The 19598-nt window shown below is 49.8% G+C and overlaps 1 protein-coding gene across 1 annotated transcript in view; it reads right to left on the bottom strand.

Annotated features, from left to right (window-relative positions):
* Positions 1 to 19598, bottom strand: part of HERC2 (HECT and RLD domain containing E3 ubiquitin protein ligase 2) — a 185074-nt gene that overhangs the window by 33193 nt on the left and 132283 nt on the right. Inside the window, exons 61-70 of the mRNA XM_054561907.1 lie at positions 19337 to 19514; positions 19073 to 19154; positions 18816 to 18987; positions 18034 to 18178; positions 16795 to 17020; positions 10762 to 10933; positions 9820 to 10009; positions 8886 to 9023; positions 5359 to 5550; positions 2771 to 2924 (exon numbers count right to left, since the gene is read on the bottom strand). Coding sequence (XP_054417882.1) covers positions 2771 to 2924; positions 5359 to 5550; positions 8886 to 9023; positions 9820 to 10009; positions 10762 to 10933; positions 16795 to 17020; positions 18034 to 18178; positions 18816 to 18987; positions 19073 to 19154; positions 19337 to 19514 — 1649 coding nt within the window. The remainder of the gene's footprint in view (positions 1 to 2770; positions 2925 to 5358; positions 5551 to 8885; positions 9024 to 9819; positions 10010 to 10761; positions 10934 to 16794; positions 17021 to 18033; positions 18179 to 18815; positions 18988 to 19072; positions 19155 to 19336; positions 19515 to 19598) is intronic.

Genomic DNA, 19598 nt, shown 5'->3' with positions numbered 1-19598 from the left:
TAAAAAGATAGATACTCTGAAAAAGTACTAAAATTAAATTTTTGAGATAGAAAGTACAACGACCAAAATGCAAAATTCACCAGCTGGGCTAACGAAACGATCTGAAGTGGCAGGAAAAGAGCCCATCAACATGATGACTAATTGCTGACACTGTCTGCAGAACAAGAGAGAAAAGACTGAAAAAGAATAAAGTCCCGAACACCCAGGAGACAGGCTCAAGCTCATAAGCATATGCAAATTGGGGGATTTCTCCAAAAAGAGGGAAGAGAGAAAAAGTACTTGAACGAATATGATCAAATACCCATAATTTGATTTTTAAAAACCACTGATCTGTAGTCACAAAAATTAAAAAACCCCAAGTTGGACAAACACATAAGCAATCCATACTCAGACACATTACACTGAAATTGCTGAAAACCAAAAATGAAGAGAAAGCCATAAAAGTAGCGAGAGAAAAAGGCACATTAACTAACACACAAGAGCACAAAATACGACTGATTTGACCTCCCCGGGAAACGAGAGAGGCCAGAAACGACCAAAAAGACACGTTTCAAGTGAGAAGAGGGAAAAAATCCTATCAACTAAGAATTCGATGTCCAACGACACTATCCTTCCTTCAAAATTGAGGGGGGCAAAAAACCACCCCAAATATGCACATACTAACAGAATTCACTGGTAGCAGACGCGCTTTAGAAAAATCCCCTGAAGTATTTATAAGATGATACCAGATAGTATCTGGAATCCACAAGAAAAAAAAGGGGGAAATGGCAAATACGTGGGCTGAGAGAGAGTAAGTACTTATTCCTGCAGTGGGGCGGCCTTGGGAGGCTGAGCCCTGCACCGGGGGGACCTGGCGTGACCTCCAGGAGTCAGGATCCCGTCACGCTGCAGGGTCCCCGAGGGGAGCCTCAGACGGCGCGTGGGAAACCCCCACGTGTGGTGCGGAAGTGAGCGCGTGCGGCAGGGGAGGACGAGGAAACCGCACGCAGGAGAGCGGCTTCCCATTGGAACCGACCAACCAGGCGGAAGCATAAAGGGTTTGCAGGGACACTATGAACAACCACTTTGTACCAATAAACCAGGCACCTAGGGTGAAATGAGCAAATTCCACAAGGACTCTGTAGCTTCTGCCCCGGCCTTTGTTTTCTTCCTCGTAACTGCAGTGCCTGACTTAAGCTTCGATGAGGAAGGCAAACGCTCCCACGGCGTCTCTCTCAGTAAAGGCACGGCCGCCACACACTAGACGGAGAGCCAGGCCACCGCCCACAACGCTGCCCCTTCTTTCAGATCTTGGTTGATTTCAGTAACTGACCATTTGGGCTCCTCTCCTGTGTTCTCTTCCTCCACTTGAAGTCACCGCTCTTACGTTTTACTGTCAGTAACGAAGAACAAGGCCAGAAGCCCTAGGCCCCCACCCTCGACTCCAATAAAAGCAGAACCTCGGGCATGTGTTTTCCGCTCCCCCTGCCCCCCCTCCATGACTTTGCAGAGTGCCCTAGTGCGCTGTACAATCCCCAGGTCTTGTAAGTAAAAAACCTGCACATTTTCCAAGTTTCATCCTGGTTATCGCTGATGTGTTAAGAATGAGGGTGGGTGCCCTTGGCTTAGAAAAGGACAGTGTCTGAGGGAAGTCCGCCCACGGGCTGGGGCAGGCCCCCAGGCGTTTCCAGGGGAGAGCGTGACTCTCCACAGGCTGAACCCAGCACACAACAGACCCACCTACCGGCTGACTCAAAAGGAACAGAACATCTGACAAGCTCTACCATCCCACAGAGAACCGCGCAGGCCGAGGTGGCTTCCCCGGTGAACTCCACCAACCACCCAGACAGCAGCGCCAACCCCGCCCAGGCCCCTCCAGAGGAGGGAGCAGGAGGGAGCCCTTTGTGATTCAGTCTCTAAGGCCAGTGTCAGCCCAGCACCAAAGCCAGATGAAGACAGCACAGGGAAGGAAAGCGGCATAAGCCAACACACTGCTCACAAGAAAAAAGGCAAGAAAGCTACAAACCAGAATGTCAGCACTGTTTCTGAAGCGCTGAGGGTCCTGGCACCGACTGCCCACGGATGCGCTCGCTAACCCACCACAGGGCGACGGGCAGTGCCTCCCCAGGACGTACTCAGGCGAGAGAGCAGGGAAGCGCTCTGGGGGACGCGGTGCGGCAGCCCCACGGGCCGGTGGCTGGGCTGCCCACGTCACAGGAGGCGAGGCCCACAGGGCCGGGGGCTTCCAGATGCCGGACCGCAACCAGCGGTCTCGCCAAAGGGCCGCTGAACCCGAGCAAGCGCACAGCAAGGTCGGCCTGCGGGGCAGGCCCGGGGTGCCCAACGGGTCAGAGGCCCGGATTCCTCACCAGGCGAATTGGTGAGAAAAGGCAAAAAGTAAATAAACTTAAAAGATGGAAGTTACTGAAAGGAACTTGAGAGAACACACATCTGGGGCACAGAAGCTGCCCAGAAATGCTGGTCAGCGCGGCTCCAAGTGGGGGCTCTGTCCCTGCAGGATGGGGGACCCTGGGACAGGCACAAGGCTAGTCCTAGAGCTGAGTTTTGGGGACAAAGGTGTCCAGCTGGTAATCAATAAAAACATTTATGGTGCATGGTTTTGTGTCATGTTTGATTTTGAAAAGAGAGAAGTGTTTTTTTTAGAAAAGTGGGGGAAGCGAGTCTAAAGCAACTCTGCGAATCCCGCTCTGTCCGACGGCGAGGGCCGCCTGCACCGACGTCGCCACGGAGGCCAGGCCGTGGCCCCAGCCCTCCCGCCGCCGCCCCGCACCTGGGATCTTCACCGTGCCGCTGGAGGAGGTGTCATCTGTGTAGGGGTGGCTGCTCTCCACCACCACGGGCTGAGAGGACAGGCGGCCGCTCTGCGAGTCTGTGGCAACGTCTTCCAACTCGGTGACGCAGAGCTCCAGCAACATGTCTGCCACCTGCAGGAGGAAGCGGGGTGCAGGTCGGGAGGTCGTCGGACGCCGCCTGTGCGTGCCCTGCTTCCAGACCCTTCTGCAGGGACAGGGTGGCAGAGCAGGGGACTCAGGAGCCTGACAAACCTAGTTCAAATCAGGGCTCAGTGTCCTCGCCTATAAAACCCAGATGGTCGCAGAGGGGCTGGGGCACTCGGAGGTGGCCCAGATACCAGGAGCCGGACGCACGCCAGCCAACATGCGCCGACTAAAGAAATGAACCCCCCGTGAGAGCATCAGCTTCTGTTCACACCAGCCAAGAGGCCTTCCCAATGCGGAAAGTCAGCCTTGGGAACGGAAGTATCGAGGGAAGGAGCAGAAAACCGATCAAATGACCAGGATCCTAAAGGCATCGGGGGTTAAGCTAGAAAGCAGGGGCTAGCGGAGCCCTCCAGCCACCCAGCCACACGGTGCCAGGCCTGCGAACCCAACCCAGCGGGGGCTCCCGGCCCGGGACGGGAAGGGCCAGCCCCCCGCTGCAGCCTCTCAACAATCCACAAAGCCCCTATTTCGCCCGAACCTTTTAGTGACTTGGGTCATTTAAATGGTCAATACTGGTGATTTATAAGCTCCCTGATGGCTGTTTTTAAAAACAAACAAGAATATGTCATTACAGCAATGCTACATCTACCTACACACATTTTTTAACTTAGAAAGAAGACTGTTCTCTATTCTATACATTTCAAAAATGAGTAATTATAGTTCCTTATATTTAGGTAACAAATATATTAGCTCAATGAACGGCAAACACGGCTGCCATCTAGGCATTGTCATTATGAATTGCAACCTCTCTCTCTCTCTCGTTTTTAAGTGTTCCCAATATTAGGGCTAAGAAGGACGTAGGCGTAGCACCTGCCACGGGCCAAGGCGGTCTGAAGACAAGCCTACCGTTGTCCCCGTCTCCCCTTGACCCTGGTGTGCATCACGGAGACGTGGACACTGGTGTCACCCAACTCCCACTGCACAGCCCATGAGCCCCCGGAGAGGCCAACAGGCCCCGCAGGAGGGTGAGTGCGGGGTCACGGCGTTGCCCTCAGGGCACTCCGGGCAAATTTCTCCCACCCGCCGCCTGAGTGGCCTTTACAAACCCTCTGGGGGCACCCGCTTCCCCTCTGTACCGGCCGGAACACCTGCCCTCCGTTCTGAGAGACCGCGCCGAGGCGGGGGCCCAGCAGGCGCGCGGGCGACACTGCTGCGCCCGCTGCCTCCCCTGCCTGTTCTCATCCACACCCTTTCCTCTCACAATAAATGGGAGCGAAACTAGCATTTTGTGTGGGGCACTTCCCCTTCATTGACCTCTCAGAGTGATGCCAAGTGAGTCGCCGTCAGAAACTAGAAAGCGGGGAACCTGGGGCCTTTTAGTTCTTCCTGAATGTAATAAAGAAACGACAAGCCCCTGAAGTATCAACGGAACCACTATGTCCTCCAGCCCACGCAACCGCCCCCGCGTCCTTGATGGGTGGGGTGGTCACGTGGGCCCAGAGACACAGGGATGGCGCGGCATCCGGCCTCCTGACAAGGCCGAGCAAGCCCGCTGACAAGTAAGGGACCCCGGGACCTCGGGAGGGGCCAATCCTGCTCCTAAGAGATACTCACGTAACGCTGACTTTACGCCCTAGACCAGCTGCATGTGGCTTTTCAAATTCCAGTTAAAGCTAAAAAGGAGGTGCCTCCAGCTCCTCAGGTGCCTTAGTTATGTTTCCAGGGCCCAGTGGCCACGTGTGGCTGGTGGCCGCCACGCCAGAGGCGCGGGTGCAGGACGTTCCCACGGCGGGAAGTCCTCCTGGACTCAGGGCCACCAGATATTCTAACGGTCAAAACACTGAAGTGTTAGAGCATAAAAAGCTAGACTATTAGAAGAGAAGAGCCTGTGAATGAACCCAAATACACTCAGGAATGAAGACTGGGATAAAGAGCAATTTTCAGATTACTGGGAAAAGATGAATTATTCAATAAATGCTATTGGGGCAACATGTTTGCCATCTAGGAAAAAATAAAATTGGATCCCAACGTATCCCTTACGTCAAGATAAATCTCAAAAAGGCAAAGATAAATCTCAAAAAGGCAAACTGACAAAAATTATCAGTGCCAAATGGATTTCTTTAAACAATGTCACGATGGCAAGCATATTTTCAGCATAAATCCAGAAACCATAAATAAAAACCTGGCAGACCTGACGTCATAAACAATGAGAAATTTCTACATGGCTAAGCACATCAGAGTGATGTCAAAGGCCAACTGGGGGCAATCCGGCGGCACATTTGACAGAGAAGGGACTTGTTTTACCCAGAGTCCCTCTAAACTGCCGTCTACTAGGATGGAATGAAGCATCAGAGAAGGCACGATGTCAACGGCAGCTCTGCCCGTGGAAAGAAGGGCCACACCTCCCTCCCCGGCTCACCTGGGGGTAGGCGGTGCCCATGCCCGACAGCACGGCCGAAAGCACCTCCCTGCCCTTGTCCCCGGCCCGGCCGCACACAGACAGCTTGAGCAGGTCCACCAGCACCCGGGTGTCGTCCGAGACCAGCAGGCTGGTGAACTCATCCAGGGACTGTGGCTCTGGGCCCGATGCTTTATTCTGGCTTTCGACATCCTAAAGGGTCAGACAGTGAAACGACACAGGTATGTTAACAGGGAGTCACCAGCTTACCCAGATAAATGAGGGACTTACAGGAGACATTTAAGACCATGAGATGCCAGATTACGAAATGAAAGGCTCCAAAAATCTCTACCGCCACGTACCATTTTTAAGACCAATTAACTGTTACAAATTCATAACAACATTTGTCAAAAGGAATGCTTAAACTCTAAAGAAAGGACAATTTATACTGTGGCCAAGCCTGTCGTATTGGAGCTCACCGCAGGGGCAGGCCAGGCATGACGTCATGCACGTAAAATCCATCCCGCGCCCCTAAGACAGGCCTGGGGGTTTCCTACCCACTAAACTTGTACTCTGTGCTTTTGCAGGTTCTAGCCAGATCCTCCCACAATTCCTTCCTACAATCTTATTTGCAGTGACTCATTAGCATGCAACACATTATCCATAATCCCGTTCCTTGAAAAAAGTAAGAACAAAGTGAGAGTCTTCATTTATCTCTGTGGGTCTTGAGAAGAAGTGTATCTGCCAGAAAGGACTCCTTGTGGTCAGCTGGGCCCAAATTCACAAGCAGAGCCCAGCAGTTGTTGCTGACAGGACACACACACACGCACGCACACACGCACATGCGTGCTGTGCTTCAGGGAAAAGCCACAGACGAGGCCGCCAGCCCCCTGCACTGTGTTCCTGGGACTGGGCTGACCTTACAAAGGAGCGCCTGCTGTTGTGTCTTGACCAATGGGCTGAGACCTGCCCCATTCAATTGGTACTGCACTGCTATATCCTCATTTGCATCTTCACCAGCCAATCAGAGCTGCTCCATAGTGACCAATCAGAATGCACGATTCGTAGCAATCAGGGAAGTGCTACGGGAGCCAATGAAGCTATGTAAATTTGGATTCCTTATTTGCATAAAAATGGACCAATCAGGGACGAGGGTGGGCACCTTCTCTGTATAAACAGGTCTCCTCTGTGTCTCATGTTTGGCAACAGCATTTCCAGTTTGCAAAGTGTTTACCGGAATAAAGCTTCTCCTTTTACTGTGCCCTAGACTGGGGGTTTCTGGGGCATTAGGAGGACAGCCGTGACCTCGGTTGATCGCTCCCTCCCCTCGTTAGCAGAGGAAGGGAGGCACTTGTTTGCTGGGGCAGCATCACGGCCAGGCCGCCTGGGGCAGCTGCCGCGCATCCTGCTGTCCCGCACGCGAGCGCCTCCCGGAGGCTGGCCGTGGGGTTCGGCTCCCAGAAATATTAAATGAGAAGCTGCCCGAGCTGGGAAATCCCACACTTCTGAGCTTAGAGGGCGGAAGATCACTGACTGAACGCGGGAGGACCCAGGCCCCTCCAGAGGTCCCCCCAGAGCCTGGCTTGTCAGAGGGAGAAGAGATGCCCAAGCGCCTCTGCTCCTCTCTCTGGATTTCTGGGTCTCAGCGAGAGCAGTGCCAACTCTTTCCAGAATCAGAAGCGGGGAGGAGAACTGAAATGGATCCTGTGCTGTCCCTAGAATGGACGGTACTGCTGTGAACATATACTGGACGGTTTCCAATACATGCACATACACGATGAAATAGATACTAACGTACTGATACGTAACTATTATGTGGACACACACACTTATTTTCCAGCTCTATCCACTAAGAGAGACTGTGAAGAGCAACACGCCAACAACAACAAACTCACGAAGGCCCAAAGCTTAGCTTCCAAATGCCATTCGCCACTAAAAAGAACCAAGCCTTTGTGGAGAAACATCGGATTTCTGTGCTGGAGCAGGAAACGGCTGGCTGAGCCTAAAACTGTGTTGGGGCAGAAAGCCAGGAAACTCTCAAAGAAGGCTGAGCACAAGGTAGGATGACAGGTAAAATTCTACCAGCTATTTAAAGAAGTGCTAACACCAATCCTTCTGAGACTCTTAAAAAAAAAAAAAAAAAAAGAGAGAGAGAGAGAGAAGGAAGGAACACTGTCCAACCCATTCTGTGAGGCCAGCAATACTCTGATACCCAAATCACAAAAAAACAAACAAAGAAGCCTACAGATCAGCATTCCCATGAAGGCAAGTGCAAAAACAAAACAGCAGATGCACCCAGCGATAAATAAAAGGGTCATTCGCCCCGCATACAGGAAAGGAAAGAGCCAGGGTAAACCCACGGGCGCTGAAATGGCATTGAAAGTACTGGTTTGACGTAGCCCTGGTTTTTACTCTCTAGAGAAGACGCAGGGCAGACCTCAACGCTCGTGCGCAGACAGGGCCGCACCGAGGACCCGCAGCAGCAGCCAGCTTCCCACAGCCCCCGGTGTGTCTCTGGGCCTTATGACCCACCGCAAGGAACCGGGGCTCCCCGGAGAAATGGCTGATTCCAGGGCGGGCACAGGGCAGTGAAGGATGAGTCTGGAACACACTATGGTGCCTCAAGTAAGGAGGGGATCAAAAAATTATGGGGACACGTCAGGACAGAGGAACCAGCCGGGAAGGGCTCCCAGTGGCTAAGTCTGGGACAATTTGGGTGTCAAGTGATAAAAGTAATGTATTACATAGGATCCTATGACTCTATACCAAGACAGACAAAATAAGAAGGGAAAGTTCTCCCTTACAGGAGGATAATGATCATATTCTAAAAGGCATGACGAAATCTGAAAAAGCAGCATGTGACGACCGCAGTACCAGCGCACTCAGCTGCACTCATTGGTAGACACTCAAAGCCCGTGGGCAAAACCTCACAGCCTCACAGCCTCTTCTCGCGAAAGTTTACAGAGGGCTCGCTTCTGTTCACCTCCAGCGGGGGCCTGGCAGACGCTCCTCAGCAAGTGGAGGGAATGAACACCACCAGGAAGGAGGCAAGTCACCAACGCGCAAGCCCGGAGGGGTACACGGAGAAACCGCTCCAGAGCGAAGACTAGAGCAATGATGCGCTCTGGGGGGGGGGCCCTGGACCTAGGACGGGTCCAACAGGGACCAGGAGCAAAACCTGAGCGGGTGGGAGGGTCCAATGTCTGAACCGCCGGGACACACGCGCATGAAGGGCAGGGCCGTGCCCACAGCTCTGCCACCCAGGGCACGGACACATGGGCACCTGGAGACCCCAGGGAAGGATGGCTACAGTGGGCACCACGCTCCATCCTACGCACTGCTACCGCGGCCTGTGTGCACGTGCAAGGTTATTTCAATGTGCAGTTGCCTCTCGTGCACCCCCTGCTGGGGACCTGGCCCACAACCTAGGCATGTGCCCTGACTGGGAATCGAACCGGCGACCCTTCGGTTCGCAGGCCAGCACTCAATCCACTGAGCCGTGCCAGCCAGGGCTCATTTCAAAAGAAAATATCCGAGAAGCCCTTGACCTCCTTGGTTTTCGTCATGGTCTCTGCAATAATGCTGGCAGCTCCTGGGTCGTCGGTCACCGGGATGAAGGGCCGAGAAGAAGCTGAGGACGCAGATGGAGTCACTGCGGTGGGGGCCGCAGCGTCCTCGGAGATCATCTAGTTTAAGAGATTCACAGGAAGAGGAGACAGTCAGCAGTGTGGCACGCTCCCCACACAACACCCCACAGCCTTCCCTGACCCTCCGCCCCCACCATCGGGAATGTGCCTGGTGTTACTACCACGATGAGGTGCTTACACCGCCGCCGCCCCCTCCAGCGTGGCCTGGGGTGGTCGGGCAGAGGCGGCACCTTCCCATTCCCGGGGGAACCCACTGCAGTTCTCGACAGGCCACACGAGGAAGACTAACATGAACTCACATCTCTTCAAGCTAGATTTTCCCCAAAAGGAGCTACAAAACCTTCTGGCTTTAAGAGCTGAAGGGTTTCAGAATTGCAAAGGCCTGTGGACTTGCATGCAATGACGTTTTAAAAGAATAAATCTAGTTCCATGCATGTGCTATGAAGTCTCCTTTCTAAATAAGGTATTTTCCTTTCTCCTCCCCCAAAAACATACCTATTGATTTTAGAGAGAGGGGGAGATTGGGAGAAAGGGAGAGAAACACCGGTGTGAGAGGCAGACGTCGATCCGCCGGCTGCCTCCTGTGCGCACCTTGACAGGGGACCAAGCCCACACCCCAAATATGTGCCCTGATGGGGAATCAAACCTGCGACCTTTCAGTTTCCAGGATGAGGCTCTAATCAAGTGAGCCACACCAGCTGGGGTGTACAGAATATTTTCTAATTCAAGTCAGAAATCACAGCGGTAGGCAGAAAAGCATTCTGAATTAAGTGAGAGAAGGGCCAGACTGTCCCGGCCCGGCTGCTTCCTGATCTAACAGCGCCTCTCTTTTTACCTCCCCTCTCTTTTCTTGCCACGGACTCGGACTCAGCCTGTCTTCAGCGTCAGCAGCCAGCACGCACTCGTCTCCGTTCATGGGACTGGCCATGGCAGACGCGTCGGAAGCGGGTGCCGAGGAGGAGAAGGAGGGACACTCCACCGGCGCGATCATGCCGGCCGGCATCAGGGCCCCGACCACGGCGTCCCTGTCAGGGCAGAAAGCGGGGCCTGGGGGTGAGCTGCCCTCCCCACAGCGGCAGGCGACAGGCCAGGCTCTGGCCGAGGGACCCCTCATTTGTACAGGATACACACGGAGAGTTTTGGAAAAACAAGGAACCCCTGAATGCCCGCGGCAGTAACAGGAGAAAAAACGGCCAAACTCAGAAGCCAGAGAGGAGCGAGTCTCCGATTCCCCCGAGAAGTCTTCCTGGGCTGCGGCGAGAGCCGAAGCGTAATCTGGTGTTTAGCCGCATCCCGGGGGCGCCTCGCAGGAGGCGGGGAGGACCCACGTCCTCTCGCGTGGCCTCTGGTCTGTAACTGATGTTCCTGGGAGCACTCACGTCTACCCATCAGGCCCACAAACACGGCCCCCTGAGGGACAGTTACTTCCTGAGGCCGGAAAACATCAGCCGCCAAACCTCCGCCATCCTGAGTGCTTGAATGACGGGGACGGTGAGCGGTCTGAAACGTTCCTGAATATGCCATCAACCGATTCTTCCTCACCCCCAAATATTCATGCTTAGCGTTCACCAGCCAGAAAGAACGACAAAGTGTACTTTAACTTGGTTTTCTGATTCAAATGCCAAGAATCAAAGCGCATGTGACCTAAAACTCACATTATTTAAAGACAGTACCACCACACCGTCTGAGACATCGGATCCATCAAAAAAAAAAAAAAAATGACAAAAACCCGAAGCTCATGTAACTGCAGCGTTTCAAACGCCAGCCCACAGCCTACCTGGCGTACATGATCTGCAAGGCTGTGAGAATGTGAGATAAAGCCTGCTGCTTGGCCAGGTTTCCGTCCAGGGACAGGAGGATCTTGGCGAGGGAAGGGCGGCTGGGTTTCGAAGTGCTCGCACCGCTGATTTTATTGCCGGCAGTGGACGAGTCGGCATCGGAAGGCACACCTGGGGGAAGAACGCGGCTGTGGGCCCGCTCCTAGCGGTCGCCGGGGCTCAGCTTCCGCAGTTTAAACCTTTCAGCTTAGTCACAAAGCACAACGCAACCTGCATTGTGCCATTTCACAACTGAGGTGTGAGGTTCATTAACGATCTTTCCGAGTAAAAAAAACCCACTTATTTATTGCATTTATAAATCTATAAAGTTCTTTTCGGTACAGGTTCACTGTAACTGCAAAACGATGTAGGTATTTTTGCAAAGTGCATTTACAATAATCTGTGTTATACATATAAGCTGTACAAATGTTACAATTACTACCTATACTTATTTATCATTGAGATGGAAGACTATGAACCTAAAACAACGGAGAGAAGATGCTTCCAGTAAACAGCCTCCCTGGACGCACGTCCCAGCTCACTGCCCAGGGCCTGGGTCTCCGCAGAGAGAGGAGAACAGGGGGGCCAGCGGTCTCGTGAACGCAGGCCGCACTCCCGAGTGAGCACAGGACAGGACCAGAGAGGAGAGGGCCACCCAGGGCCACCCTGGGGATGTGAAATGCCCCGCACACCCCAGGCAAAGGTGCAGCAGAAGTGATGGGTGCCTGCCTATCGGGGGGAGCTGCCCACAGTCACTGAAAGACCTGCACAAAAGAAAGGACAGAGGCCCAGCACATAGGCTGGGGAGACAGCGAGGGGCCGGCCCAGCACTCGCTCCAGCAGTCACGTGACGAGATCTCAAAACTCACGGGACACCAGGTGGAGGACCTGGAAGGGTCTCACTTCATTAGTGGGAAGTCAAAACCCGCTTAACAAACCCAAACCCCAGGCCCAAATGGATCAGGATATTTCAGAGTGACTTAACTGTATCTAAACTTAAGAATATTTACAGCATACAAAAATCTCCAGAACACCCGGAGGAACTAAAATGTACCCCATCCGACCCAAAGTTACCAGGTAAGCAGAAAGGCAGGAAAATATCACCCAATTCAGAAATCGTAAGAAAAATCAATGCAAACAACCCATAACTGACACCGATATCAGCAGACAAGGAAATTAAAACACTCCTATCTATATTCCACATGTCCGAAAAGAGAACTAGAGATGCAACAGATATAAAAATACTCACATCACATTTCTAAAGAGAAAACAATGCCTGAGATTAAAACACTCCGGTGACATTAAGAGCACATAAGAAAATTCAGAAACGACTAGTGAATGTGAACACATAGCAAGAGGAACTGTCCACAGTGAAACACAGAAGAGAATATAACACATGAAGAGGAGCGTCAGTTACCCTAAAAGGAAGTCGAGTTCCCAGAAGAGAGGAAAGACACAAAGGTGCATTAAAAAAAAATTTTTTTTTTGAAGAAACAGTGACTGGAAAAAAATCCCAAAATTTGATAAAAATTATAAATCCAAACACCCAAGAAACACAATGAACCGCAAGCACGAAAACCATAAAGATGCTACAGCAAGGCACGCTATAATCCAACTGCTCAAACCCTGAGGCATACAGAAAAATCTTAAAGGGAAGCAAAATAATGACCACTTCCGCTGTTAAAGGAGTATAATACATACATCTATATATTTTATATTATGTAACTATATAACACATATATTATATAATACCCCAAAGCAATCACTGAAATATTGTAAGTTAGAGTTCACAGAAAACAAAGGGGAGAGAATAAAATCATAAAAATAATTCATTCAAAGGCAGGCAGAAAAAGGGAAGACAACAATGAATAGCTAGAACTAACAGAAAATGAATGGCAAAATGACATTTAAAACGAATATATCAATAACCATACTGAATGTAAGCGGACTAAACACCCAATTAAAGACTGCCACAGCAAAGTTAAAAAGCAAACTCTACGCTGGCGAGTACGGCTCAGTGGACTGAGCGTTGGCTGGGAAACCAAAGGGCCGCCACTTCGATTCCCAGTCGGGGCACAGGCCTGGGCTGCGGGCCAGGCCTCCAGTAGGGGGCGCTTGTGAGGCAACCGCACATTGATGTTTCTCTCCCTCTCTTTCTCCCTCCCTTCCTCTCTGTCTAAAAATAAGTAAATAAAATCTTTTTTAAAAAATTAAAAACAATAAAAAGCAAAATCTAACTACATGGTGCCTGTGCAAGGAAGCTTCTTTTAATATAAAGACGCAAATAAATTAAGAGTAGAGGGGTGAAAAAGACACATAAACACTGATCAAAAGACACCTGGAGTGGGTTTTTTAATATCAAGACAAATTAGATTTTAGAAAGCAAAAAGATAAAGAGGGCAATTGTTTTAATGATAACAGAGATAATCAATAAAGGAGAGAAAGTAAATGTCTATGTTAGAAAAGTCAGAAGATTCTAAATCAGTGACCTAAGCTTATACTATAAGGAACCAGAAAAGAACAAATTAAACCAAGTGAAGAATTAAAAAAAGATTAGAGCAGAGACTAGTGAAATAGAAAATAGGAAAAAAATCAGAAAACCATAAACTTCTTATTTTTAAAAATTAATAAACCTGACCCACCTCTAGACAACAGAAGGGAAAGACACTTTCCATCACAAGGAATGAGAGCAGTGACACCACTCTGGTTCTCTGACTATTAAAAGGAGTATCAGCAAATATCGAGACCAACTTTATGTCAATAAATTCAACAAAGATGAACTAGACAACCTCCATCGAAGTCGTAACTCTTACTAGAAAAGAAACAGATAACCCTCTATTTAGTAAAGGAATTAAATTTGGGTTAAAAAACAAAGAAACCCCAGAAAGAAATCTCGAGGCCCAGATGGCTTCGTTGGTGAGCTCTGCTGCAATAATACCAATTCTGCACAAAGTCAAAAGGCAAACAAGAAGGACGGGAACACTCACGCCTCATTCTTTGGGGTCAGCATCATGCTGGTACGAAAATCAGACAGACACGCTACTGCAGAAGCACAAACCAGCATCCACCGTGGACAGAGACTGTACGCATTCTTAAGCGGTTTTTTTTTCTAGCAAACTGAATCCAAAAAGGCACAAAAACAATAACTCATAAGTTGAAAGCAAAGTCTGAAAGAAAATTTTAAATATACATAGAAACGAATTAAAAAGAAAAGACAATATACCAAACTTTGTGAGATGCAGCTAAAGCAGCGCCAAGAGGAAAATTTATAGTACTAAAAAAATTCACTTTAGAAAAGAGAAAAGGTCTCAAATCAATGATCTAAACTCACACGTCAAGAAACTAGGAAAAAAAAAGCAAAATAAATCTAATGCAAGCATAAAGCCAGAACTAATGAAGATGAGAGCAGAAACAAATAACTGAAAACAGATAAGCAACAGAGAAAAATCAAAGAACAAAAAGGAACAAAACCAAGTGGGATGTATTCAAGGTATACAGGACTGAATCAAAAACCTGTAGGTGAATATTCATAGCAGGTTTTATTCGTAACAGCCAGTAACTTGAAATGATCCAAATGTCCTTCAGCGTGTAAATGGTTAAACATGGGATTGTACTGAGAATTACGCCGGATGGGAAACAGCAACCGCGCCCTGTGATACACATAATGTAGTATGAAGAATGAAGTATGAAGAATGAAGGCTACACAGCCCCTGAGGGACATACACTGGCCAGAACGAGACTGCAGCCAGGCCTCAGCATCCTCTGCCTCAGGAGAGGACACAGCGCAGGGAGGCCAAGGGACGTGCCCCAGTCACACAGCCATAGCGGAAGGCAGACCGCACTTTGGTTATTTTTTTAAATGGACTGAAGATTAAATGTCTTCTCATCAAAGGTAGAAGAAAAGGTGGTATTTATATGAAAATAAAAAAGATAAAGTTCCCCTAAAAAAACAACTGTGTTTCCATACACTAGCAAGGAGTGACCTGAGTATTTCTAGATAAGAGCAAGAGACAAAAGACAATTTTAAAGTACCATTTATAACAGCATGAACAATGTGCAATGCTTGGGAATCAATAAGACAACAGATATCAAGACCTGTCCATCGAAACAACGAAATAGCATTTAGAAAAATCAAAGAATAGACAGATGGAGATGAATACTGCGTTCATGGGTCGTAAGAGTTACTACAGTAAAGACATCCCAACCTGATCCACAGTCATCAGAGCCAAAATCCCGAGCAGGTTATTTTATAGAAGTTGATTAGCTAAGTCCAAAAGTTACTAGGAAATGCGAAGGGCCTAGAATGCCCAAAACATATTTGACTAAGAACAAAGCTAAAGAACTACCACAGCTTGAATTCTGTCTTTTATAAAGTGACAGCAGGGTCACTTTAATTGGCATCAAAATACAGAAACACATCAACGACACAGAACTGAAGGTCCAGGGGCAGGTCCACAATTACATGGACAACTGACTTTTGACAAAGGTGCAAAACAATTCACTAGAGAAAGGGCAGCTTTTCCATATGTGCAACTGAAATAACGGGACATTTATATGAATTTTGAATTTATATACAAAAATAAGTAAATTCTATCCATACCCACATACTGTTTATAAGATTTAACTTCCAGATCAAGCATAGCCCTAATTATGTAAAACTACAGAACTTGAACCAAAACAAAAAACAAAGAACCAAACAGAGAAAAGAGTCTTTATGATCTTAAGTTAGGCAGAGATTTTTTCTAAGATACAATAACAAAGGTATAATTCACAAAGGAAAAAATGGATAAACTAAATTTTTTAAGTTCAAATATTTAAAATTTCTGCTCTTTATAAAATTTACCTGTGAAGAGGATGAAAAGACAAGCCAATCTGACAAAAGGTGTATACCCAGAATAAAAAATGCTCAAAACTCACTAACAAGAAAACAAATAAAGTTGTTTTAAATATAGGTCAAAGACATAAATAGACACTTCAACAGCAACAAAAATATGTGGACAGTATATAAGCAAGATACACAACATCCTTAGTCACTGGGAAGACGCAAAGTAAAACCACAACGAGACACACGTCCACTGGAACAGCTAAAATTAAAGATGGACAATACCAAGTGCAGACAAAAACATGGAGAATGGAGAAGCTAGAGCTTTGTGAAGACCACTTTACACAACAGCTTGAAGGCATCTAAAGAAGCGAAATGTACACCTACCATATGCTCTAGCCATTACTCCCTTACGAATTCACCCTTGAGACATGCAAGTGTATGTCCAAGTGAAGACTTGTGCACAAATGTTCACAGCAAATCTCTTTGTGCAGCCAAAAATAAAAAACAAACCCAAAGGCCATCAACAAGTAAACGGGTGCCAACAATTTTCAGTATGTTTGTAAATGCTGTTCAATAATTAAAAGAGAGTAATTATTGACAGATATAACATGGATGAATCTCAAAATAATTACGCTAAGTGAGAAAGTGAGGTACCAAAGTACCTACAGTGTAATTATACACACACACACACAACTCGAAAATGAAAACTGAGCTACCGTGACAGGAAAGCAAGTCAGTGGACGCAGGGGACAGGGGAGGCCTGTGAAGCGGGCGAGGAAACTCGGGGCGGGGCGTACGTTCACTACCTTAACTGCAGGACGTTTTCGCAGGTACGCACACGTCAAAGCTGATGGAGACTGCATGTGAACCGTATACAGTGCGTTGTATGTCAAGTTTACCTGACTAGAGCTATTGGAAATACCAAGCAGCTCAGCACAATGCCTATTTCTTTCAGGCAGTTATTATGAAGTCTGCTGTTTGCATACAAGGATCAGCACCACGCCTCCTTCTAAAGTTCCGTCCCAGCTTGCGGTGCTCACAGGAGAGCACGCTGCGGTTATTCCGTGGCTTTGGTTCAGAAGGTGTTCCCACCGCGACCTCCCATCTGGGGATGCTCTAAAACTGCTGCAGCGTACGGAAGGACTCAGAAAACACAAATCTGCGTTACCTAAGTAGGAAGCACCTAATGGGTCTCTCGCAGTCTGGAACAGGACGGGCTCGTGGACAGAAGGCGTCGCCACGTCGACAGTCGTCCACGCCACGCTGTGCGATGACCCGCAGGCCACTCGAGTGATCTTCTGGCCTTCCAAGCCTTGCACAAGTGTGGGCTTTCTATTCACTGTGGTCGTGCCATTGCCCTGCTGGCCGTGGTCATTGTCACCCCAGGCATATACCTGGTCAGCGGGGAGAAAACAGAATTTTTCGACATTTCAGAACAGTTTGTTTCCACTCCAAAATCCCTGCCAATGACTGTAAACGATCATATAACTTAAAATCAATCCAATGAGTTCATCTACTGTTTTGTTAGAGGAAGCAGGGAGAGTCTCCCCTTCAACTAAGTACAGTAACTTATTTTTTCCTATTTTATTTATTTTTAATCCTCGCCCAATTAGATCAATATTTAATCATTGGAGAAAGAAAGGGAGGGGGAGGGGGAGAGAGAGAGAGAGAGAGAGAAACATCAATGTCAGAAACATCGATTGGCTGCTTCCCATAGGTTTTCCCATGCAGACATGGGTTTCCACACAGGCGGTGGCCCCAGCCAGAAATCGATCCCTCCTCAGTGTTACATCAAGACGACACTGAACGCAACATTATTCAAGGACCTGCTACACATACAAGGCTCAGTACGACCTGTGGTTTCAGGGACCCAGTAGGGGTCTCAGAATGCAAAGCACAGATAAGCTGCAACTTGGGTAATTCATTCCCTTTTTGGTTTTACAGCATCAGAAGTTGTAACTCACTTCGAATTCATTCTGATTAAGAAACAGTGTGCTAATGTGTCATAAACGAATTTTAACAATGTAACTTCCGGGGCCGGTCCTGGCAGAAGAGCCGCTCAAAGCAGAGGAACAACTAACACCTGACGAGGATCATCATTCCTGAGATGAAGAGCAACTGCCTCCCCACCAGCTGTCACCTCCTCAAGTAAAATACTGCCGCCCCCGGGGCAGCAGGAGCGCCTTCAGCGATAACCTCTTCGCGTGTCCACGGCAGCTTCAGAGTCAGAAAGCCCACTCCGCTCTAACAGGCGTCGGCCGGGGACCCTTTCCCTCGGATGCACCCGCCATGGACAACTGGGACCGAAGGGACACAGCCCGCCTCCTGGCCCGCCAAGTGCCAGCCACCCCTCACCGCGTCGCGAGTTACCCCTCTGGCGCAGGGGCTGGTGCGGACCTCGGCTTACCTGCCCCGCGTCCGTGACCGCCAGGCAGTGCAGGGCCCCGACGGCCACGTGCACGATCTTCTTCCCTCGGAGCCCTTCCACCACCTGCGGCTTCCGCACGTGCACGTCGGAGCCGTGGCCCAGCCGGAAGTAGTCCCCCTTGCCCCTGCGGAGAGGTCAACAGGGTGCTTTAGGAGGCGGCACCAGCCTGGCAACGCGCCGCAGGCGGGCACTCGCTGTGGGGGCACAGAGCGGCTCAGGGCTAAGACCCTGAGTGTGTTTCCCAATATTTAAGTTCCTGGTGCAAGTTTTCATACGAAGAGATCGAAAACATGACAACCTCAAGTGCCTCTTAAAGGTCCCGTCTGGTGTCGTCCCTTCTCAAGCCGCCCCGGGTCCTGACACTCAGGCTAAGGCCCGTCACGCTGCCCCCCTCGGCTGGGTGCCCCGCCCCCTGCTTGATCCCGAACTCTCTCAGGGTCAAGTACATCAGGGCTCCGCCTTCCACCCACGTGATCGCCAGGCTTCTGGCAAAGCCGGTGCAACCTCCACATCCGCCTCGCCACACCAGGTAGGAGAGGCCGGGCTAAAACTTCCCTAATGTTTGTTTCCAAACAACTCAGTTATAGTGGGAAATGCCTCCCTTTAACACTGAGAGCGATCTCAACTTGAAATTAATAAATGCAGGATAAAGACGCTCGGCTGAGTAAGAACACCAAGGCGTCGGCATCCCTCCAGGGTGGGCGCGGGACAGGACCAGCGCCCGCACGGCACGCGCACTGGGCGACGGGCAGTGTACGTACCACGTCCACACCACTCCGGACTTGGTGAGTGCCAGGGAGAACTGGGCGCCGCACTCGATCTGGCACACGCCCTGCCCGTTCAGTCTCTCGATGTTCTGGGGAACGTTACAGCCTTCGCTTCCGCCCCGGCCCAGTTTTCCAAAGTCACCGTCACCCCAGGAAAACACCAGGCCTACGTTTGAGGAAGAGACACCTCAGCCCAGTGCCTCCCGATGGCCCTCCGCAGCCAGGAACGGCGAGTCGGGGCACAGGCTCACCTTCGTCGGTCAGAGCCAGCGTCTGCGCATCTCTGCTGCCACAGGCCACCTGGATCACCCTGTGCCCCAGGAGCACTTTCACCTACACGACCACAAATTTGAAAAGAATCGAGCTTAGGCACTGAAGAAAGCAAGGGAAATGCGTCCACTCTGAAAGCCAATAAGGCACGTGTCTTTACGGGCTTTCTTAGACTTGAAGCTTATTTTCTCTTGCAATCGGCAGGCGATAAGCTTTCTGTAAGCAACAAAAATGGGCATACGCACCATTTTGGGCTTCAGCTGGGTCGTGTTATCCCCGTGGCCCAGGCGGCCGTACTCGCCGAGGCCCCAGGTGTAGAGCTCCCCGCTGGACGTGAGCGCGGCGCTGTGTGAGCTCCCGCAGGCGATGTCCCGGATGCGCTTCGTTTTCAGGGCCTCGATCAGCCGCGGCTTGTCGCAGTTCCTAGAGTGAGTGTGGACAATATTCCCTATGACCAACCAGCCTTTTTTTTTTTTAAAGGAAGGGGAAAAAATGACATCTACTTAA

The sequence above is a fragment of the Pteronotus mesoamericanus genome, unplaced genomic scaffold (assembly GCF_021234165.1).
Source record: "Pteronotus mesoamericanus isolate MK-2021 breed Mesoamerican mustached bat unplaced genomic scaffold, CSHL_Meso_final scaffold_582, whole genome shotgun sequence".
Classification (NCBI taxonomy): Eukaryota; Metazoa; Chordata; class Mammalia; order Chiroptera; family Mormoopidae; genus Pteronotus; species Pteronotus mesoamericanus.
Note: the sequence above shows the minus strand (reverse complement) of the source record. Positions and strands in the feature narration are given on the sequence as shown.